General features: G+C 30.4%; 4 protein-coding genes across 4 annotated transcripts; 3 read left to right on the top strand and 1 right to left on the bottom strand.

The window, feature by feature from the left end:
- Window positions 1-3,688: 3,688 nt before the first annotated feature.
- On the top strand, window positions 3,689-5,158 carry LOC101509157 (putative 4-hydroxy-4-methyl-2-oxoglutarate aldolase 2). Its single transcript, XM_004492782.4, has 2 exons — window positions 3,689-3,860; window positions 4,486-5,158. Exon 2 carries the CDS (start codon window positions 4,500-4,502, stop codon window positions 4,998-5,000), a length of 501 nt encoding a protein of 166 aa, XP_004492839.1. The 5' UTR covers window positions 3,689-3,860; window positions 4,486-4,499; the 3' UTR covers window positions 5,001-5,158.
- Window positions 5,159-5,301: 143 nt separating this feature from the next.
- LOC101508835 (seipin-1) lies at window positions 5,302-8,048 on the top strand. The gene is made up of 2 exons (XM_004492781.4): window positions 5,302-6,903; window positions 7,159-8,048. Exons 1-2 carry the CDS (start codon window positions 6,349-6,351, stop codon window positions 7,876-7,878), a joined length of 1,275 nt encoding a protein of 424 aa, XP_004492838.1. The 5' UTR covers window positions 5,302-6,348; the 3' UTR covers window positions 7,879-8,048.
- Window positions 8,049-14,182: 6,134 nt separating this feature from the next.
- LOC101508522 (WRKY transcription factor SUSIBA2-like) lies at window positions 14,183-18,866 on the top strand. The gene is made up of 5 exons (XM_073365794.1): window positions 14,183-14,653; window positions 15,304-15,504; window positions 16,194-17,071; window positions 17,169-17,327; window positions 17,834-18,866. Exons 1-5 carry the CDS (start codon window positions 14,375-14,377, stop codon window positions 18,606-18,608), a joined length of 2,292 nt encoding a protein of 763 aa, XP_073221895.1. The 5' UTR covers window positions 14,183-14,374; the 3' UTR covers window positions 18,609-18,866.
- A 4,028-nt stretch (window positions 18,867-22,894) lies between these two features.
- On the bottom strand, window positions 22,895-23,861 carry LOC101508199 (protein METHYLENE BLUE SENSITIVITY 1). Its single transcript, XM_004492780.4, has one exon. It carries the CDS (start codon window positions 23,544-23,546, stop codon window positions 23,232-23,234), a length of 315 nt encoding a protein of 104 aa, XP_004492837.1. The 5' UTR covers window positions 23,547-23,861; the 3' UTR covers window positions 22,895-23,231.
- Window positions 23,862-24,093: the final 232 nt, after the last annotated feature.

Below are 24,093 nucleotides of genomic sequence, written 5' to 3'. Positions count from 1 at the left end.
TCTAAAATTTCCATCTCCTTCCTCTGAGCCTCACGCAAGCAACCCAAAAATCCATCCTTCTCCATTTTTCGTTTTCGTTGCTTCCTTTTCTTCAAAGCTAGTGACCCAAGGTTGGGTGTGAGTTAGATCAAGGTTTTCGCAACTCCACTCTTCCTCTTTGATTCGAAAACGAAGAAAAACGGTTTTGAGATCCAAACACAAACCCCTCCGTTTCTTCTAGATCCAAACCTCTTTTCTCGAAGAGATAGAAGGGAAAGTTGCTCACCACCACGCTACGGTGCTAGTGAACTAATTTGGAAGCGGCGTTGCGAGCGGAGATTTTACCGGAATTTCTCGCGGTACCGGAAACGCACGTTAAAGCTAACGTTGAGGTAAGGGCTCCTTCCAAACTTCTAGCTTGCATTAGGGACTTATCTGTAGTTGTGTGGGAAGGAATTTGTTAGGGTTAAATGTATCGATTTGGGGAAAAACGAAACTAGTGCGTTATGGGTAAAAACCTTAGAGTTAGGTTTTGTTTATAGTGATGAATGTTTCGTGGTAAATGAAATTTGATGTATCTGGGTGTTATGTTGCGTGATTTGTGTTCGTTGTATTTGGTGTGTTCGTACTTGATGTTTGTTAATTGGTGTGGTTGTTGTGAATTATGGTTTGAATGTGAAAGTATGTTTGAATTTGTTTCTGTGGAATTTGAAAACCATTAGAGTTAAACGAGTATTAAAAATGGGGAATCTTTTAATACCTCGGTTTACTTAATGTGTATTTGAGGAAAATGTTTAAGTTAACTGGGCGTTGAGAATGGGGAATCTCTTAATGTCTCGGTTACTTAACTATCGTTTTTGAAAATCGTTTCGGTAAATGAGTATTAAGAATGGGGAATCTCTTAATATGACTGTTTGCTTAACGTTTTGTTTTGAAAATCATTAAGTTAAATCGGTATTAAGAACGGGGAATCTCTTAATGACTTATTTAATTAATGTTGTTTGAAAGTCGTTTAAGTTAAATGGGTATTAAAAATGGGGAATCTTTTAATATCTGCATTTGCTTAACGATTGTTGTGAATGGAGTCTGTGTATGCTCATGCATTTCATTTGGTAAATTGTGTCGACCCGTGATAGGTGACACCTTGGTAAACTGTACTGACCCGTGATAGGTTGTACGTTTACGATTTACTATTTAGTAATTCGTGTTGACCCGTGATAGGTGACACCTTGGTAAACTGTACTGACCCGTGATAGGTGGTACGTTTACGAGTTACTATTTAGTAAATCGTGTTGACCCGTGATAGGTGACACCTTGGTAAACTGTACTGACCCGTGATAGGTGGTACATTTACGATTTACATTTTTGGTGAATTGTGCTGACCCGTGATAGGTGGCACCTAGGTAAACAGTACTGGTCTGTGATAGGCGGTACGTTTACGATTCCCGCTTTTTCTTTTAGTAAATCGTGTTGACCCGTGATAGGTGACACCTCGGTAAACTGTACTGACCCGTGATAGGTGGTACGTTTATGATTTACGCATTTTAGTAAATCGTGCTGACCCGTGATAGGTGGCACCTCGGTAATTGGTACTTTGGCCTGCGATAGGCGGTACAATTATGATTTACGGCCCTTCGAGGAGGGTTTTGGTTTGGAATTCCGAGTCCATGCATTTTGGCATATACGCATTGCATTAGGGTGCTTGGCACACGAGTCGTGTTTGATTGAGTTTTATGATTGAGTGATTTGAATTTGATTTATCGTGTTAATTGCGTTGAAAATGCTAAGTGTTATGTGTTGATTATTGTGTGTAAGTATGATGGTTATCGAGATCCCAATTGCCGTGGTAATCGCGTAGAAATTGCTAAGTGTTAAGTTGTGAACTTGATTAGGAATGACTTAGGTTAATTCATGAATTTTTGGAAAAATGATCAGGGAAATCGATTTCCCAATCGATTGGATGGAAGTCAGGGGCTTGGCCAAATGAACAAAATCGATTAGCCAATCGATTTTGTAATCAGTTTTCGAAAATTACCTTTCGAAATCGATTGCCCAATCGATTGGCCATTAAGTCAGGGGCTCAGCTATCCTGTCAATCGATTGCCCAATCGATTGAATCAAGCCAGAGTTCAAAATTTCACTAAAAACCTTCAGGAAATCGATTTGGAAATCGATTGGTATTAAGTCAGGGGCTCCGTTATCCTGTCAATCGATTGCCAAATCGATTGATTCAGCCCAGGATTCTATTTTCATTAAAAATCTTCACCCCAATCGATTGCCCAATCGATTGGCTCAGTGAAAATCCTCAGTTTTAGTTGTATGATTAATTGCTCATGAATCTATCCATGTCTTGTTTTATTATGTGTTAATTAGGAGATCGAGAACTGCATTTTACCTTCATTTTCATTGGCAATGTACTGTATGAACTTTTCGCATATTGAAAATCCTGTTAAGGTGCATGCTTAGTTGAAAAGTTGTTTTGAGCATTCAAAAACTTAATTGCTATGTGTTAACTGTTATTTTCTGGTTGGTGACCTTTTACACTATTGTGGAAATCTGGGCTTTGCCCTCAGATGAGAGTCAGGACGGCCCTACTGGTTCGTACCCTACGGACAGGGATGGAGATGGGAACGCTTGACTGCTGTTGCGTTAGGAGGATCTCACGGGGCGCGTGGAGATTACTCAGGGTGTATAGCTTTTTGGTAGGATGATCAGATTAGGATGATGTATAGGGACTAGGGGTCCTTCCTTTTGGTTTGGAGTATTTTAGTTTTGGAAAACTGTACTTATACAAATATTATCAGTTTGATATCATCTTTGGATGGGTTCCATGTACCATTTGATGTTATGTAAAAATGTTTTGGGTTTATAATTGAAGAAACTTTTCCGCTGCGTAAATTATAATGACTCAATTATTTATCCAAAAGCATTTCCTCATTTGTTTTACTTTGTTTTATTTTAATTTCTTTCAAAAAAAAAATATACTCTCGCTTAGAAAAACAGGGTGTTACAATCTTGTATTAACTATTAAGAGACAAATAAAAAGTGAAATAAGATAGAACTAAATTACTCTTTTAATATCTTAACTTATTTTTTTTTTATTTCGTTTTAGTTTTTTAATTATTTCTTTATTATGTTTGGTTCTTTTAACTATATTTTTGTAAGTTAAATTAGTAATTTTTATTAGTTTATGTTAAAAAATGTTAAATTTTATTATCTCTTTCTTCTCACTCATAGTCAAATTCATAAACTCATAATTCTTTTTATCTCATTCAATATAAAAATTTAAAAAATTCATCAAACTTATTATTTTCAAACTCATAAACTATCAAATCTATAACTTACAAATCCAAATCCATAACATTTAAAAATTAGAAAAATCAATAAATTTAATCTTTAACTTTCTTTAAAAAAAATTAAATAAAAATTAATAAATTTATCATCTTTGTCATTTAAAAAACCAGAAAAAAGTACGATCGAGATAAAAAAAATAATTATTTTTTAAATATAATTTAATGAATAAATATTAATTATTTTAAAATAAAATAGAATATAAAATTTCATAATTTCTTGAAATTAAATTTAAAATATAGTAAAGTCATTCTTAGATGAATAATTATTAATTTAATCCAATCCGATAGTGTTGTTAATTTTGAATGGTACTGTAGATTAATTTATTAATTTAAGAGGCATGTATCAAAATATTTCCTTCTCTGATTTTGAAGTGTGAGGTAGACATTGTGGTGTTGAATGTTGATAACGTGACTGATCTCTCTCTCTCTCTCTCTCTTCAAAGACTGTTGGCAGTGTCAACTGTGCAATCCAATCCAACGCGCTTCTTTTCCATTTCCATTCTATTTTGCAGATCTCTTTCCTCATCCGTACGTCTCATCACCTACATATTCTTTCTTAGATCTCGATCGCCTGATTTTTCTTTTTCTTTTTATTCATATAATGGATACATGCTAATATTAATTACTTTCTTTTCTTTTCTTTTTCTTCTCTATTCATTCACGGTTTGTTTTATTTCGGATTATAAAATTAAATACTCAATAATTGCAGTGTATGAATTTGATGCTCTGTGTTATTTGAATCATGCTTGAGTTGTGTAGTGTTCTTATTAAACCATTGTTCATATTGAATCTTATCATACCATATACTTTTGATGCAGATTCATATATAGATATGTGTGTTCCTAAGTTTGGATTTGCTTTTGACTTACTACAGTTTTTTCAATTAAATTGATTGAGTATATTATTCTTTGCTTATGAAAATGTCATTGTAAGTTTATAGTGTGTAGTGTATGAAAAAACATTTAAGGATATGTTTGGTTTGAATTCTTTTTTTCACTTTTAATTGAGAACAAGAGCAAGGTACTATTTTTGTAATTAAAAGTAAACACAGAAAATAAATGAAAATGTTTTCTCAATCCAGAGACTTTAAATGGGAGAGCTTTTGAAAGTTTGATTTGAAGGTGAAATTTGTTTTGTATTTGTTGTGTTGCAGGTTAGTTGAAATAAATGGCCTTGGTCACCACTGCTGAAGTGTGTGATGCAAATCCACAGTTAATTTTGAGTGGGGAGCTTCGTGCCCTTCAGCCAATTTTTCAGATTTACGGTCGAAGACAAGTCTTTGCCGGACCTATAGTTACCTTGAAGGTGTTTGAAGACAATGTCTTGGTTCGGGAGTTTCTTGAAGAGAAAGGCAATGGACGAGTGCTTGTTGTGGATGGTGGTGCCAGTTTGCGCTGTGCTATATTGGGTGGTAACCCTGTAGTGCAAGCACAGAACAATGGTTGGGCAGGTATTATTGTTAATGGATGTATAAGAGATGTTGATGAGATTAATGGTTGTGATATTGGTGTGAGAGCTCTTGCTTCTCATCCTATGAAAGCCAATAAGAAAGGCATGGGAGAAAAGCATGTTCCCATTACTTTTGCTGGGACAAGGATCAGTGATGGAGAATGGCTTTATGCAGACACTGATGGAATTCTTATATCTCGAACAGAGCTTTCTGTTTGATTTCAATTCATGTGTTTGGATTATATTTACTGCCAGGCAAGGCATGTCTTAGTGCAGTGTTTTCTGTATTTGTGTTTCTTGACCCCAATTTCCTTGCTTTCACAAAATTGTAACCCTATTAGTCTCTTATGATAATGAAAGTAGGTTGTGTTTGTCCATTTTATTTTTATACCCCAACTTTATCTCTGTTTTCAATTGCTGTCACGAGAACTTGCTTTTTTTTCTTCTTCCCCATAATTGAGTTACAATGTTTGGTGAAATCGAAATGCAAAATCTATACATGTCCATATTTTGATAATTGATGGTAATGTCTTTTGTTGTTTGTTTCCCGTAGAATGATGTTGTTGTCTAGAACCGATAGAAGGAAAGATCAGTAACTTTGGTATGATGCATCTTTCCTTGTCGCGTATCAAAATAGCTTGATTGTAGCTTTCCTAAAGAATCTCACAGTTTTAGATTTATCTTTCTTGATGACAAGCCACTGGGAGTGAGTTAGAGATGAGACACGAGGTTGTAGGTTTCAGCTTCATTACCGTACAGTAATAAAAAATTTATGTATAAATTTTGTATACAATATATAACTGATAGTGCTGATATATAAAATTTTACTCCTTTGTAAAGCTATCTTCTTGAGATTCGAAATTCTCATATAAAATATATTAAATAGTTGCAGTAGGGGGGATTTGGCCTTGTGGTAATGAATGGGGCAACTTGATTCTGCCTCTAACTACTTTGGACAGGAATAGGAAAGGTATCAGAGATGATGCTATGCATATGAAATGTCTGTGCCGTTGTGAGCCATTACGATTTACAGGGTAGAAAGTGAGTCACACTAACCATTTTTTATTCATCACTCACTACTTTTGAAGGGCTGCCATTCCTTGTCGGTTGTGCAGCTGTACTTTTCCTAAACATCTCTTACGTGCCTGATTCTCATAGTGAGAACTGAGAAGTCAGCAACAGGTTATGGTGACTCTCTTCAAGTTTAGGGCCAGAAAACATCATTAGAATTCGATATGATATATCATCATGGGAATCCAATTTTTTTTTTGTTGATGCAGGGCTTTTACCAATAAAGCCCAAAACTCAAAATTTAGTCCAGATTAAAATGCCAGGATAATATAGTAAACAACTAAAATATGAAGATCATGCAAGTACCAACATGTTTCTCTTTCTCATGCAGATTGCCACGGCACAATAGTCTTGTTCTCATGCAAAAGACACGTGTTGGTGTGCTGCCACAGCACTGCATCTGTCTCATGACTCTTCTTTCTCCATCTTTAGTCTTTCCCTTTCAAGTCCTAACTACCCTTATCTTATCTATGAAACTTCACTACATTCCATCTTCATGGAGGAAAACCAAAAAGACTCTGTTTTGCCAACACCATTCCATTGGGTACCAAAACTACTATCCTTCCAAGCAGACTTAATCTACAACACCATGAGCTCTGTCTTTTCCCCTCTCTACTCTCTTTCCACAGTGACATCTGAGTCCTACCACCATGATGAGGAAACCAAAGAAATGGTTGAATCAGCAGTAGAAAGTGCTCCTTCCCAAATAGCTTATGGTAGCACAGTATTGCTGAAGAAACTTTTGCTTTGTTTTCTGAGTGCTGCATATGTGTGCATGATTCTGTTTTTGGTTCTGATTTTGGCTTCTGTGGTTGGTGTGGGGTTGGTTCGGTTTTGGGTGGAGGAACCTGTGATTGTTCATGAAAGTTTGCATTTTGATTACACCGATGCTCACCCTACAGCTGTTTTTTCATTTAATGGTGGAATTAGTGCTTCTGGGGGGTACATTAAGAAAAAACATATACGTGTTCCAGTTGGTCACACATTTTCTGTTTCTTTGTCCCTTTTGATGCCTGAATCTGACTTCAATAGGGAACTTGGTGTTTTTCAGGTATGCCTAATTGTCACTTAAATTTCGTTTAATTATAAGTGTGTCAACCTTCTTAGATTAATCATCATAGTTTTGGACAACAGAAATTAAGAAACATAATTACAACCCAAGGATATAACATAGAAATCTTCAAAATTGGAGAAAAACCAAGAATAATACTAAGTGGATTTTTTAACACCCGCACTTTTTGACATTTCCTAATATTATGATTACCATTTACCACAAAAATGTATATCAATAAGATTTGTTCTGCAGTTGACAGCAGAACTCGTATCAGTAAATGGAAATGTGATAGCAAAATCAAGCCAGCCATGCATGTTAAGGTTTAGAAGCTCGCCGATTCGACTAGCAAGGACAGTTATGATGGGTCTGCCTTTGGTCCTAGGAATCTCAGCTGAAACTCAGAAACTCAATGTAAAATTATTAAGGCACAAGGAAGAGAATCAAAGAACCAATGCTATAAGAGTAACCTTGCATCCAAGATCAGGAAGTTCATCTCTTCCACAACTATATGAAGCTGAAATTGTACTAAACTCTCACCTACCTTGGGCTAAAGAATTAATTAGGAATTGGAAATGGACTTTCTATGTTTGGGTTTCCTTGTATGTTTACATTCTGTTACTTATGCTTCTACTATGTTGCTATAGGCCACTCATCTTTTTAGTCACACCAGAATCTTTCTTTGATCAAAGGGTGAGTGAAGTGACAAGTGAAGAACCTAAAGAATTACAAGTTAGAGAATTGTTAGGAGATGATGAGAGTGAGGTTTCTGAGTTGTTGAGGAAATGGAGACTTAGCAAAAGCAAGAGAAAGAGTATCCTGACACATGGTGGTCGTGTTATGCCACAAACAATTGGCTCATCAGCTTCTAGTATTAGCATGACTACTACTAGAGAAGATGTAACTAGTGTTGCTGTAGAAGATGATGATGATGATGTTGATGTTGAGGACTCTGAATCAGTGTGCATAGGTTAAATTTAGTTACTCTTAAAAGGGTTGATGAATTGCTCTTGGTGTAAACTTTTTGTTATATATATTGCCAATGCCAATGGTCACTTAGGAGTTTGTATGAACTTGTGTAAGCTGTAATTGCATGTTATTATGTTAAGAACATTTCACACTATTAATATTCCACCTTGATCAAATTCTTCATTTAATGTTATTTAATAAGTACCTCATAAAATTCTATCATGTCTAAATTTTGTTGTTGGTACAAATACATATATCTATTATATGTTGATTCGTTCTGGCATGAAGATTGGGAGATAGTATGCAACAAAAGATTGTGGTTTGGTTTGAATTTATGATTGTTAATTTGGATCTTTAAGTTTAGGGGCGTTAAAGTTAACACGCTAATTATTTATATTAATATGCGCTCATTTTATTTTGGAGTAAACTATTTTAGTTTGATGAGAGATTTTTTATATTAATATGAGCTCATTTTATTTTGAAGTAAACTATTTTATATTTTGAAGTAAACTATTTTAGTTTGATGAGAGATTTTTAAAGGAAACTATTATTATATAAATAAGATAAAAATAATAGTTAATACAAATATATTTTTGAAAATAATAAAATTAATTTTTTTTTTTAAATATTTTTATTGTTAAGAAATGAAGAAAGTTGTCAATCAAATGAGTTGGAGTTGCAAGTAAAATAGCCGTTTTAGGCCTCAAATTAATGCATTTTTTCAATTTAATTAATAATATTATTGGTGTTAATTTTTTAAACCTCATTGTAAAAATTTCACGCACTATTTAGCTATTAATTAATTTAATATAGTAAAAAGTTAATTATTCACGTAGATATATTTAATATTTATTTTTATATTGTTTATTATTGTAAAAAGTAACTATAATTAAAGGGCATCGATAATTTTGTTACAGGTTAGCTCGAATATATATATATATATATATATATATATATATATGTATGTATGTATGTATGTATGTATGATTCATACATTCTCTTAATTTAATTTCAAATTATATTTTAGTATTTTATTTATATTTTTTTATTTGGTCATTTACTTAATTTTGTTACAAAAGTCTAGAAAATATAAAAAAAAATTAAAAATGAGTTTATTTGAATATTTGAGTTATAAATTTAATAAAATTTGTATTATATTAAAAATTATAATTAATTTTATGAATTTTTATTTGGAAATTTTGATGAGTTTTTGTAAAAAAAAAAATAACATTGTTAACATTTTAAAACATAAAAGATCAAATTGTTCACTTAAAATTAAATGAAAGACTAAGTTAAAAAAAAAAATTAATAATGGACTGAAGTGTTATGTGATATTAGGAGAAGATATTTTTCTACTTTTGTATTTTTTACTTTTGTATTTTTTTACTTTCATAATAAATTATTTTACTTAGTAATTCATCATAATCGTTTTAAAATTCAATGTTCATATATTGAGTTATTATTTAGAGTAATTCATCAAAAAATTATTTTAATATTGTTGGTTACTTTTTCAATATTCATGAAATCAAAAAAATTAAAATTACTTTTTTTTTTTGTTTCAAAAAGTTTCTGAAAATAATAAAAAATACATTTTTTTGTGTCTATAAAATTTTGAAAACAAAAAAAAAAGTAACAAAAAAAAAGCTCATGACTTTTCTTTTTTTAAAGTAAATAATTTCTTATATATTAAGAATTTTAAAACAAAAAAGGATTTTAAAAAAATTTATTTTTTTAATTTTCAGAAACTTTTTAATTAAAAAAATGTAATTTTTAAAAAACTTTTTTGTTGTTGTAATTTTTGGAAATTTCTAAAGTAAAAAAAATAAATTTTAAAAATTTAGTTATTTTTATTTTTGAAAATGATTAAAGTGGTATTTTTAAATTCAATTCTAGGTCACCCTAATTTCCAACGTTATCATTTAGGGGTGTACAAATGAGTTCGGTTGAGTTTGATATGTCTCTTACTCGGTCCAAATATTTGATCGAATCAAATTTTATACCATAACTCGTCATTTAATCTGATCAAATTCAATGTGTTGCTAGTTCATTAAAGACGAAACAAAATAAAGAGAATACCAGATTGGTCTCAAGACGAGACACCAAATAATAATTCCTAAACTATTTTTTAGAAAAAACAATTAAACATAAAGAAACTAATAATAAGTGATATTCATTAAAGAGTAGTAACTCATAATGTTGTTTTACAATCTATAAATTACTAAGTTAATGATTCGATTGATAATTTTTTTAGAGATAGTGAATCAATAATAACAAAAAAATAATCAATTGTCTTTAAAGTAATTTGAGATATGACGGATAATCCGAACTCAGTCCTTCTTCTACCTTATCATTGTCTTGTCTTTATTTTTTTGTACTTATTTTTTTTTGGGACTGGATCAGACTCATCCAATTGCTTACGACTCAAGATAAGTTTGCGGGACAGACTAAATCTTGTACATCTCTATTATCATGTAAACAAAATTAAATTGATTGTCACGTTATCAAATTAAAATTCAAATTGAGAAGAAATCCAACTGTCAAAAATTATGCAAATGGAAGAATCAAAATAAAAAAAAAAAAAAAAAATTAACGGAACTAAAATGGCAGTTTTATTATAATAATGAGACAAAAATTGCATTTTTATTTATTTTTTAATTTAGACAATTATTTTATATAAAAACAATAGTTAAAGGTCAACAATCAATTTTTTTATAAAGAATTATGTGATTTGAGATAACAAATCAAATCGAGTTTTCCACGAGCTTGAATTAAGTTGAATTTGAGCTAAAAAAAAGTGCTTCTATTTCTATGTAACTCGAGTCGATTTTCGTGCTAAATTAATTCTTAGTAGTTGAGTTTAGCTAAGTTCTACTCATTATCAATCCTAATGATAAGGGTTGCTTTTTAAATTTTTCGAAAGGTGTCTTTAAATCAGAACAAAAAAAAAAAAAAAAACATTAAGAAACAGATAAACTAATATTAAATATATAAAGTGATATAATGTCTATTTTTCAGCTACATCATAATTTAAAATTTGTTCATTGAGATTAAGATTATAATGTGAAATTATTATTATTGAGTTAAAACATCATGGTAGCTAAATAAATTACATAAATATTAAATATAATAAACTACATTTCTTAATATACATAGTTTGACCAACTTTTGCTTATAATTTATTTAAAATGGAGAATATGTGTATTTATATATATAATTTCCATCTAATTAAATACACTTAAAAACAAAATCTATTTTTACATCACATTACTTTATTTTTTTATTCTATTTCAATAATATATTCAAAATATTTCTATATGTAGAAATTATGTTTTAAATAATGTTACATATAGTATTATTTATAAAACTAATAAATATTTATTTTCATATTATAGATAGAAAATTTTATATATAAAAAGATAATAATATATATATTTATTTAATTTTTAAAGTACATTATTTATGTTTTGACTAAAACATACTTTATTTATGATATAACTAGTTGTCAAATTGTTTCCTTATTTAAAAAATGAGAAGGAAATGATAGACATTAAAAGGTATTTTTATATAGATAGAAATTACATAATTTTTTAAATAACATATAATTAATATGTTTTAAAAAAACCCCATTGTTTTTTATCACATTGATGAATTTATTTTTAATTAATAATAATATTTAAAAAATTCGTGAGAGTATATTTACCATTTTTATATAATGCATCAATGTGAATATATTAAAAATTTGTGAGAGTAAATTACCATTTTTATTTAAAAATAATATTAAATAATGTTATATGTATTAATTAATTTTGTGAGAGTATATTAATTAATTTTGTGAGAGTATATTTACCATTTTTAAATATGTTTTAATTAATTTTTACATAATAATTAATATGTTTTAATTAATAAAAATTTATGCATTATATTTTAATGACGTCATAATTTCATATACTTTTTTTATAAAGTAAAATTAATGAATATTTAATTTTGTATTATACATGAAAAGTTGATACTCTATATTTGTAGAATTTAATTGTAATGCATTATCAATTTATAGTATTAGCGTATCATAATTATTCATTAACATTATTTATAGTAAAAGTAAAATATTTTTAACGATCTAGCTGTTGTGATTGTTTAAGAGTATAAAAATTCTTTATACTGATAATGTATATGAATTAATTTCATATTTGTATTACATTTAAATTATTTTATTTATAAAATAAATAGTTGTTGCTTTATTTTTAGAAATGGGAATAAAATGATGGATATTACTAGTCATTTATTTATAATTTGAATATATTTATTTTAAATAATAATAATTATTAACACTAATTAATTATGTTTAAGCTTTTTCACTCTTTTCATTATATAGGTTAATTTTTTATTCAAATTTTATAATATAGTCAAAAAAATAATTTATGTTTCATGAATATATGAATCATACTATAAATTAATAATGTCATAAAATATAATTAATTAAAACTATTGCTTGCTTTTTTTTTTTTGGGTACAAGACTATTGCTTGCTTTAATTTCATAGAAAGTTTTTATATGTCAAGATAATGAAATAAAAAATTTGTTTAATTTTTAAAATTTTGTATTTACAATTATATAGTAAGTTGTTGGTTTTTACCTATTAAGAATTGAGAAGAAAATTATGGATCTAAAAGTCATTCATACATATAATTTAAAGAAACGTTTTCCATTAATATAATTAATTAAATACGTTGTAAAAAATTTCCAACATTTTTATAGAATATTTTCCATTATTTTTATGACATATATTATTTTTCTTTTTTATTATCCAATACATTCAATAGAATATTTAAAGTTCCTGCATGAATTACATTTTAATTAACGACATAAACCTTATTATTAGTTAAAAACAATAATGCATATTTTAATTTTGCATTATACATAGTAATTTTTTTATATGATAAATTGATAATCTGTTCAAGAAAAAGTTGATATATACTATTTTTTTAAATGATTTATGTATAATGGAGTAAGTTGTCGCCTTATTTAGAAAAATGATAAGATAATGAATGAAATTAAAAGTTTTTTATTTGTATAATAGATTAATTTTGTTATAACTTAGATGTAAAATGTATTATAAAATGCTAACAAATGACAATCACCTGTGCATGATTTTAGAAGTTGTTAGAATTGAATTGAAGTATTTTAATAATTTAACTGGTATTTAGAAGTTGTTAGAATTGAAGTGAAATATTTTAATAATTTAACTGGTATGATTGATTAACAATATAATTTTTATTATCGACGGTGTATATCAATTAAATTTTATGCATAATTTAAATAAATATTTTTATTCTAATCTTAATAAATACGTTTTAAACTTTTTCCTTTCTTTTCATCACATATATTATTTTATTTTTCCATTTTAATATTACGTTAAAAAGCTATTGTTACAAATATATTTTAAATAATATCAAATATCATAAAGCTTATTTTTATTCTTAATGAAAATAAAGGTAATGCATATGGTAATATCCTCGAATAAACAATAGCAAGAAAAAAAGTGATTAGTATTTGGTACCTAGATAAGACTGTGGCTTATGACATCGAGACACCGAAGGAGACAAGAAATAACACTACAAGAATTAATTCATTAATAAGTAATGACTCATATAATTTAATAATAATAAAAATAACAATAATATTTGGTTGAGAATATATGGAGCGACTTATTGTTGAGATCTAAATCTAAGAATTAATGGTCGAGATCCGAAAATGGTTGCTAATAGATTTGATGGAACCACAACTAAATTCCATACATCATAAAGTACTGTTTATGAGGTTACCAATATGTGGTTATGGTTTGGGTTTGTGATTTTTCACATGTCACTTTTTCCTTAACAATTGATCACATCATTTTATATCAACTTTGACGTGTATTAATATTACTAACCCTTTCTTCCACATTCTCTCTCATATTACGAAACTACTATTAACAATAATCTCTTATTATCTTTCATATTAAGCTTTTCTTTTTATCTTAAAATGAATATTATGGTTACTAGTGAACATGTAAAATATGCTCTTAACTAATTAAATACTTGCGCAAACACGTGTCGCGTAACTAAAACACAATATATGTGCAAACGCACGTGTGTCACGTAACATTGGTTGCCCTATTAAAATAAATCGACATATTTATAATTTTGGTATAATAATACAAAATCCGATATTATTATTACTATTATTATTTTTTTTTATATATAATTATTATACTTTAGAAAAGCATATAAAGACAAGAGCTTTTGGGTGATATGTGTATATTTATATGTGGAGTGAGGTTCCATTTTTTGTTTGTATGTGTAAGGGAAACAAAGATTGCATTAAAAAATCTCAGTTTAATTGGTTTGAGCTTCACTCTCTGGAGCTGAAGCACAATCAACATTGAGATAACAAAAGAATTGATTTTCAATTTGAATTTCAATTGTAATTAATATTTGTGAGTTGAGTTTCAGTGACAAGCAAAAATGGAAGAAAACAACAACATTAATGAAAAAAAAAATGGGGTTGATGGAAACAATGTATCTGATACGAAAGGTGGAGACTTTTTTGATTTTTCACCAAAAAGAAGCATAGCAGAAAGAAGGGGTTTCAATTCAAATGCAGCAAGGATAAACACAGCACTTTTTCGTGTTGCAATGAATCCTTTAACTTCTCCTTCAGCTCGATCGCCACAACTAACAATACCTTCTGGAATTAGTCCTACTGCATTGCTTGATTCCCCCATCATGCTGCCAAATTCTCAGGTATTTTTCTTTTCGTAATTGCACCAGTTCATTTTAATCATATTGCAAATCACTTCTTCAACTTCATCGTCATCAATCAATTTAGTTTCTCTCTCATCTAACAATATATGTTGAGTTGCTTAGGACTTAGGTCATGTTTAGTTGGAATATATTTTTCGAATTTTGTCTTTTAAGTTTTCATTGATCCGAATTCATGAGATGAGATTTGATTAGACTAAATTGACTTAGGTTTTTAATTTCAGTGGTTAATTTATCATTTTGTAAATATATAGATATGAAATTTTAAATTAGTTTTTCAAGTTGATGTCATTAATCAATTCATTTTCCCAGAGACTACTTTATCATTTTGTAAATGTAGAGACTAAATTTTCGTAGTTTTATGAAATTGTAAATTAGTTATTGAAGTTGATGGTCATTAATCAATTATCAGATTTTCTTTGATCTCTATTTTACGATCTAAATTCGACTAAATTGATTAATTATCTTCCTTTTTAATTATTAATTGGCTATGTCGTAAATATTGAGACCCAATTGTTCGACTCTTACAAATTTCGAGAACGAAAATGGTGATTCAATCATGTCAGACTCAAAAATTGAAGGAAAAAATATTGATTTTTTTATTTAAATAGTTGTTTTTATATGTGTTTTAGGCCATGCCTTCTCCCACGACTGGGAGTTTCATGATGCTTCCACCTCTGACTAATGAAGGATCAATGCTCACTTCTGTCACACTTGAGCAAAGGAATATGGATGTGCCTACTGCCTCTGATATTGCCTCCTCTTTCAAATTCAACATTCAACCCAATTTGGATCCTAATTCTTTACCTCCCTATTCTGCTTCTCTAAATCAGGTATCCTTATGTAATTTGATTGTTCATAAACAAAAAATAAGGATATTGTATCGTGTTTTTACTTTTAATCATGGACCTGTCAATATTTTTTATCAAATATTTGATGTTTGGTGTTATTCCGTCACTAATAATATGTCTCCTTTTTCGATGCTCATTTGGTTTTGCGGTTCTATTGATAAATCACGGTGCACAATTGTGATTTTTTAAAATTACACCATAACTGTTGTAACTTAAAAAAAAAAAAAAGCCTTTTGTAAAATTACTTTGATTTTTTCGATCCCACCATAAAACCAAATATGCACCCAATAAATAGTTCAGCCCATGTTTGGTTTTTGGGTTGGTTTGACAACACATTAATTGATGTTTGACTTTTAACCATAAAATTGATTCCAACTCCAAAATCAATTCTACCCAAGATTTCTAGCTTTTCCAGACACTCAAAAACAATTTTTGATCTAAGATATCCAAGTATCACAAGTACGAGCAGAGGCGAAATGGTTAAGATAATGAGCCGAGATAGTAAGAGAACTATAACAGTTCATTATCCAAACATAATTCAGGGTGTCAAATTCACTTCCAATCAAAATCAATTTTCTGTCATATGTGAAGAATAGGGAGCAGGCGATTTATGACTTAAGTGATATTTTTCTAACAATAGATGTATATTTTTCTTACCTTGAATTCACCAGGTTTCTAGTAATTTCCACAAGGTAAAAGGAGCACATAGAGACAACCAAATGCTTCTTCAAGATCAGCTACGGTTAGATTTTTCATTCCCAGAAGATTTATCGTATGACTATTTTGCTAAAATCAATGGAGTCCATTTCTACAATGATGTGAAAATGGTAGATGATATGATTGCTGATACCAATAATGTTGAGATACCGATATCTCGTTCTGAAGAAGCTAGCGATGAAAGCAGTCTGCCCGAAAATTCTATCCATAGCGAAGATGTCGGACGACAAGTAGTTTTAGAAGCAGAACAGAAAGAGACGTCTCATGCAACAGGAGTGGTAAGGACCTCAGAAGACGGTTATAACTGGAGAAAATATGGACAAAAACAGGTAAAAGGTAGTGAATATCCAAGGAGCTACTATAAATGTACTCAGACTAATTGTCAGGTCAAGAAAAAGGTGGAAAGATCACTTGATGGACAAATAACAGAAATTATTTACAAGGGTACTCATAACCATGCAAAACCAACTTCTAGTCGTCGAGCATCGGTACCTTCTAATGATGAGATGTCGGAAATCGCTGAAGCTAATGAAACATGTAACAGAGTCGATGCTGATTCTGTTTGGAGAAATATTCAGCCGCAAGTAAAAGATACAAAACACAATTATTTGGATTGGAAGCCTGATGGTCAAGAAAGGACATCCTCAACTTCTGTTGTGACAGAGGTTTCAGATCCTAGGTCGAGGAAGAGAGCTAGATCTCGATATATGTTTGAAACGGACGACACTCTGGAGCTTTCTTCCACACATGGTAATCATGATGGTGATAAAGATGGAGCTAGTCAAGCAGTCTTAGCACTTGAAGAGGATGCTGAATCAGAATCAAAAAGAAGGTACTCTACTCTATATGATAGTGTCTTCATGTTGGTATTGGCAGTACAAATAGAAAGACAACCTATATATGTTGTTACTTTTAATTTTCTATTCCAGGAAGAAGGAGAGCTGTCCGGTTGAAACAGCTGTGCCTTCCAGGGCTGTTCGCGAGCCGCGAGTGGTTGTCCAAATCGAGAGTGAAGTGGACATACTTGATGATGGTTATCGCTGGCGAAAGTATGGACAGAAGGTTGTCAAAGGGAATCCAAACCCAAGGTAGTGTGATACTGCTTTTCTTTATGCACTTGCTGTGTTTAGCAGGAAATATAGTCATCATTGTATTCAAGTGTTTCAATTCACTCTCTTTATTTTTCATTTGCATTAAATTTTTTCACATTAAGGCAATGCTTGCAGTTGTCCCTAAACAACCATTTTGGACCTTAAATGTGTGAGACCCTTTCACTATTAACTATAGTCAACGAATGTTACAAAATTACAAAAACATCATTGGTTGTCTATTTTGTTTGTCTGTTTAGTCTTCGACGAATGTGTCTTCCGTTAGTCAGTTTGGTACACAAAATTAATAGAAGACACACTTGATGATGTTTTTGTAATTTCATTTCATTCAAGGACTACAGTGACATCATTGCACACATATAGAGACCAAACTGATTGTTTACTCTGCAATTGTATCAACATATTATGATATATAGCATTCATTCATTTTTCACTTGAGCTTATAAGCTAGTATGCATATAACCTTTTTCTCATCCCTCTTCTAGGAGCTACTACAAATGCACAAGTGCTGGATGTTCTGTAAGGAAACATGTGGAAAGGGCTTCACACAATCTAAAATATGTTATAACTACTTATGAGGGAAAACATAACCATGCGGTTCCGACGGCTAGAAATAATAATAACAATAATAATAATAGTAATAGTAATAATAATGACAACAATCAGATAAACTCAAGTGATGGTGGCTTACCACCCAGTGGCGCTAACGCGCAAATGGCCAGTTTCCCGAAGTCTGAAGCTCATGAATTGCTTGCGACTAATTTCGACCGAAAACCTCCTGACTTTAGCAATGAGTTTCTACGGTCTAGTTTGATTGGAAGTTTCAGTAATGATATGAAGTTTGGACCTTCCTCCATATCCCAAATGAAATATGCAACCTTGAATAATACCATACCTTATTGCAACTATGGAATGAATCCTGACCGCGGTGCTGCACGTCAAGCTGGACCGATGATGTTCCCTGATTTTCCAGTGCCGCTACAACTGAATCTTCCCTCAGCTGGAAACTATTCTCTAGCAGGGATTAATTTTAACCAAGTAAAACCAATGAGTTCTTCTGTCCAGTCTTTCCTTTCAGGGCAGCAGGGGAAGGACATTGATCCAGGGTTCCTAAGGCCTAAACAGGAGCTGAAAGATGAATCTTTATATAACGCATGCGCGCCGTCTCTTGATCGTGCAAGTCCCACACTCACTCCACCATCATCAGCATCTGCATCACCATCTATTTATCAAAGTATCATGCAAAATTTCCCTTCATAATCTTGTTTTTACAACTATTAGCAACAACAGGTTCTATTGGATTTTTTTTATAGTTTTTTTAAGCTCATTTGTCCTGATATTGTATCAATTTTTCTAAATATTCATTGAAACAATACTGACATATGGTTAGTGTCATACAAATTCCATACAGACATTTTGTAACTAGTTCTTGGTATTGGTAGGTGAATTTCTTTTGTAACTAGTTATTGGTAGGTTATTCTCAATAAATTAAGATATTGTTATTTTGGAACTAGACAATATGTATTACAGTTTTTGTCGATATTTCTTTTATACACACCGACAACCCTATTCTCATTTTGTAACTCACATAGACATTATTTTAAGTCATTTTCCTTAAGAATCTCATATTAAATGAAATATGATATGAAAGAAATTTTTTTAAGTAGGAGACATCCCTCACCTTATGAATTTATTTTGTGAAGGTTGAGTTAAATCAAATTCAAAATTTTAAATGATATCTTAATTTTTCCAAAATCTATTGGACCATCCAGAATCACTCCAATAGTCTCACAATAGATGCAATATTTCTTAAAAGTGACTTCAAAAGTAAGAGACATCACCATCTAACAAATTAGTTTTATAATAATTGAGTTAGATCAAATCTAAATTTGTTATATATATTTAAAACAAACTCCTCTACCACCTCATAGTAATTGCAAACATATTCCACCTCAGCAAAAAAGTTGATGGGTACACCTTAGAAAGTAATTTTCCCTTTTTTAATCCCTCTAAATCCTAATTTTTTTAATGACTTCCTCCAATAGTTTATTCTTCCCTCTTGTGTACTCCCCAATCAATGTCTTCTACTTCGCCATCCTCGCAAAATCAATTGTTCGTCAGCGGAAATTCTTCGAAATCGCCGACTCTACTCCAAAGATACCCTGAAAGAGGTATAGGTTTGTTCCTTGTAACAAAAATTTTCTTTCTCTTTGTCCATTTCTGATTTTGCTGCCATAAATTCATTTTTAAATTAATCTATGCAATCTTTGAAATCAATCTAACTTATAGTGACTTAATGTTATATATAGTTTCTTACATGAAATTTTGTCACTGCAACATGGAAATTCCCAAAGCAAATGGCACATGGAAATTCCCAGAAATTTGTGTTTTCCAATGCTATGACAAGATATATTTATACATCAATACTTTTTCCCTCACCCTTCTAAACTCTTTTCCTTGTTGTTTTTAAGTGTCACTTTGCTTTGTGTGTCTCATATTCTTAGTTTTATTTCGATGTAGTATATGTAGAGTAGTTTACAAATTGCACTTGAAAAAGTTTGACTCAAGTATATGTGCCAATGAATTGGAACAAGTAAATTTGATCATTTTAAATTTCAAAAGACAAATATGCATATATTGTTGAAATTTTTCAAATTTCAAATATTAAAGTTAATGGTTTCGATCATTTTAATCATCGATCTATGTGATAATTGTGAATTTTTGTATTTTAAATCGGATATATTAAAATTTTAATTTACAAACATTCAGACTATTATTAATATTAACAGAGTAATCATAATCATTAACATTTTAGTTACAAAATATTAATTGTCAAACAATTATAAGTATACCAAAATGTTATAAATATTATAAGTATACCGAATTGTTATAAATTTTGGATTTCGGTTTTGAAACCAAAATGTTAATAATTATGATTATTTTATTAATATTAATAACAATTTGAATGTTTGTAAATTAAAATTCTAGTATATCCGATTTAAACTAAATAAAAAAAATCACAATTACCACAAAGATTGATGATTAAAATGATCGAGTAAGAGAACAATAAAGTAATAAAGTAAAATACGATGAATGTGTTTCCACCTATTTCACTTTAATCATTTTTAATTTCAGCAATAAAGTGATACATTTTGTAATTCAATTGTATATCAGGTGAGTCTATCTCTTAATTTTAATTATCAAATACATTACTAAATTGGTACAATTGTATATATATTATTGATATAATTATTAAATTAAGACAAAAAACTTCGTACTAATTTTTTTAAAATTCATTTAAATTAAACAAACAAAAATATATCCACGTAACGCGCGAGTTAACATCTAATTTTAATAATAACTAATGGTGCATCCCTTCTATTGAGGGTACGGGATTGAAACCCCAGCGAATGCATTTTTTTAGCTTGAACTAGAGCTGTCAAAAAAACCCTCAAGCTAGGCCCTTTAATTTTTTTTAATTAAACCCTTAATATTAGGCCCCCAAACAAAATAACTTTTTTAAAATCTCGGCCCATTATTTCATGGGGCTTAGGGGGGCTTATAGGCCCCCAATATTTTGGTAATTTTGAGATTTTTTCTTGAAAAATATTCGAAATTTATTTTTTTTAAAAAAATATTAAAAAAAATATTTTTTTTTCTCAAATTTTTTTTTAAGAAAAATAAATAAAAAATTCTCGAAAAAATTCATTTTTTTTCTCGAATAAAAAAAAATTTCAAAAATAATCTACATTTTTTTATTGGTGAAAAAATAAAAAAAAATAATTATCAAAATTTTTTATAAAAAAAAAAACGGTTTTGTTTAATGTGGGCCTATAGGTCCACTAAGCTCACAAAATTTTAGGGGGGTGAAGCTTTCTTTTTGGGGGTCTTTTAAATTATAATTTTTTTTTGCTTCTGCAACATGTGGAGAGGCGCCAATAATTAGGAGACTTGTCAAATTGACAACTCTAACTTGAATTGCACAAGAGTCATTAATGGAAGTTCGAACTTGAACGAACAAGTCCCTTTGTTTTATGTGCAGAGTCTTTAATGGATTAATTATAAATAATAAAGTCTTCAACTTTGTAATACCCAAAAAAAGAAAAAATTTGCACTGGGAGACCATTATGTGAGTGTGATCTTATTTCTTTGCATGATCAACATCTAAATGTATCACTCTCAATGAAAAACTTACAACCTCACATAAAGTTCTGAACAACCTCATGGCTGTTTCCTTATACGTCTCAACGCAATTCCACATGCTTCATTTGATATCCTTATGGCAGCAACAACAATGTATTCTGCATGCTTCTGACATTGAGTTCCTTGTCATTATTCTCATGACATCAACTCCACTTTGGGTGATGCATCCATAATTGATCAAGGACCAATATATCGTACATTAGAAATGTGGTTACCATATATAGGAGGATAAGAAATAAAAATTGATAGATCTTTTTGTAACTGACATTCAATGTTCAGCCTTCAAAATGTACATCACCATTCTTGTTTTTTTGTTTTTAGTTTCAAGCATTCAAGAAACCATATGATGGAGACGTCATTGGGGTCTCACACCAATTTATTGTATCTAACGACACAACTCGCTTTTCCAGCAAAATGTCAATCTGCTGCACAAATCACATGCTACTGCACAATCAACTTTTTCTTCTTCTAGATTTCATGTAACTTATAAATTAATAATTTATAACAATATAAATATAGTAAAGAACTTATAGAAATAATTCTCTATTTGATCATAAAATCAATTTCACATAAACAATTTTAGGTGCCTAATACCAATGTCTACCCAAACATGTATTTATTCAAATTTCCGCTTTACTGGTGCTGTGGCGGCTATTTGACAAAATTGATAATATGGACCTGAATTGATAGCCTAAGGTCAAAATATCACACATTCACTGCATTCAATAAATCAAAAGCATCGAATAAAGATCATGTTGATGTTTTAAGCTTAACAAATTACATTTTAAAAGCAACACCATTAGCCATTCAATCTTCATAGGAAAAGCTCTCTCAATACCAATTGTTGTATAGCTTCTAAGGTCTTCGCCTCTTTATGCAAAACAAAGACCCAACTCAATCAAAATGACAAAGAGAACACTCACTAATCACTCCTCTTATTTAAACACATCTTGTACAAACTAACTAGATAGGTATTAGCTCTCAATAGATTTAGGAAATCCATTGTTTATAGAGTGTATTACTGCCTAGTAACTTAGTTCGGGGTTCTTAAATACCGGTTATAAAGAAGCTTTAGCAGAATTTGATCAAATTGCTTAACGGATTCTCAACAAACCACTATCTGCTGTTATCACTCTAAAACAACTGCAGGACAAATTTTGCATCACCCATTAAGCATAAAACCAACCCTTAACTCATATGAATGAAAGCATCATAGAAATTTCACCAAATCTCATTTACAAAGAATTCATCACAAAAACGTAACCATGACCACAAAATAATATAACCTTTAACTAGCAATTCAAACAAGCTTATTATGAGAAGACAGAACGAGATATTAGTAGTAAGTAGTAACATAGCAAGATCATATTATAGCTGCCATCAAGGGGACAATATAGTACATTCCAGGCTTAAGAAGGGCCAAATTAATAACAGCACAACTCAATCCCATTCCCATAAAAAACCCTTCCCCGCAACACTTCATACACAGCATCATCAAAGTCACACCTAAAATGCATCATTTTCATATTAAAAAAAAAAAAAAGATAAAAGTAACTAAGCATACCCATGACCCAATTATTCAATAACCCTCCAAAAAGAGCACTTGATAAGAAAAAAAATACAAAATAGAACTTATAGTAAAAGCCGTGAATGAAGGAGCGATGATGATTATGATCGAGATCATTTTTTGAGGCTACCACGAACACCAGGACGAGGCTTGGAAGATTCAGGAACAAGAGAAGCGTGACGATTAACAAGCTTTTCTTCCTCAAAAGGGATCTTTGGATGACGAGCATCGTGATGAATCTGCATCGATTTCACATCAGGTGCTGTCGTTTTGCAGTGAGGGCACTCCCACTTGGCGTGTCCTCCTTTTTCAAGACCCGTTCGATCAAGCAAACCGGCTTTTCCGCCGCCGCGATTTGTCGTGGCTGCGTCGACCTTTGCCTGGATCTCCTTCGCCGTATGCTTCTTTGGCTTCGCTTTTCCTGTCATGGTTTCGAAGTGCGATTAGTTTTTTTGTGTAATTGATTGATGATTGGAACGAAATAAGAGAGGAATTTGGAGCGGGTTGTTATGGTTTGGAAATTGATTTGGGTCTGGAAATGGGGAAAGTAACCCTAACCCTAAAAAGGGGTGGAGAAAACCCTAACGAATAAGAAGAATGAATTGTGCGTTTGGGATTGGTAGTGATAACCAAATAAATAGAGACAGGGACGCGGATAAGGGATAAGGACATCGCCCCCTGATTCTAAGTAACTACTTATAAAAATAATTAATTATAATTAAAATTATATCACTAATTTTATCTTATATGACCACAAATTAAGCTTCACAGTCAATAAATATCTTTTAAATAATGTAACACTATCGGTTCATGTCCACTATTCTCATTTTATATAAAATAAATTTTAAGATTTTTATTTTTTTTAAATATTCAAAGTGAAAAGATGATTTTCCAAAAAATAGAAAGATCATTCAATACAAATTTATATATACTTGTACATTGAAGAAATATTATGTAGGAGATTGATAACTCAAT

The sequence above is a fragment of the Cicer arietinum genome, chromosome 3 (genome assembly GCF_000331145.2).
Source record: "Cicer arietinum cultivar CDC Frontier isolate Library 1 chromosome 3, Cicar.CDCFrontier_v2.0, whole genome shotgun sequence".
Classification (NCBI taxonomy): domain Eukaryota; kingdom Viridiplantae; phylum Streptophyta; class Magnoliopsida; order Fabales; family Fabaceae; genus Cicer; species Cicer arietinum.
This window is presented reverse-complemented; position numbering and strand designations above follow the sequence as displayed.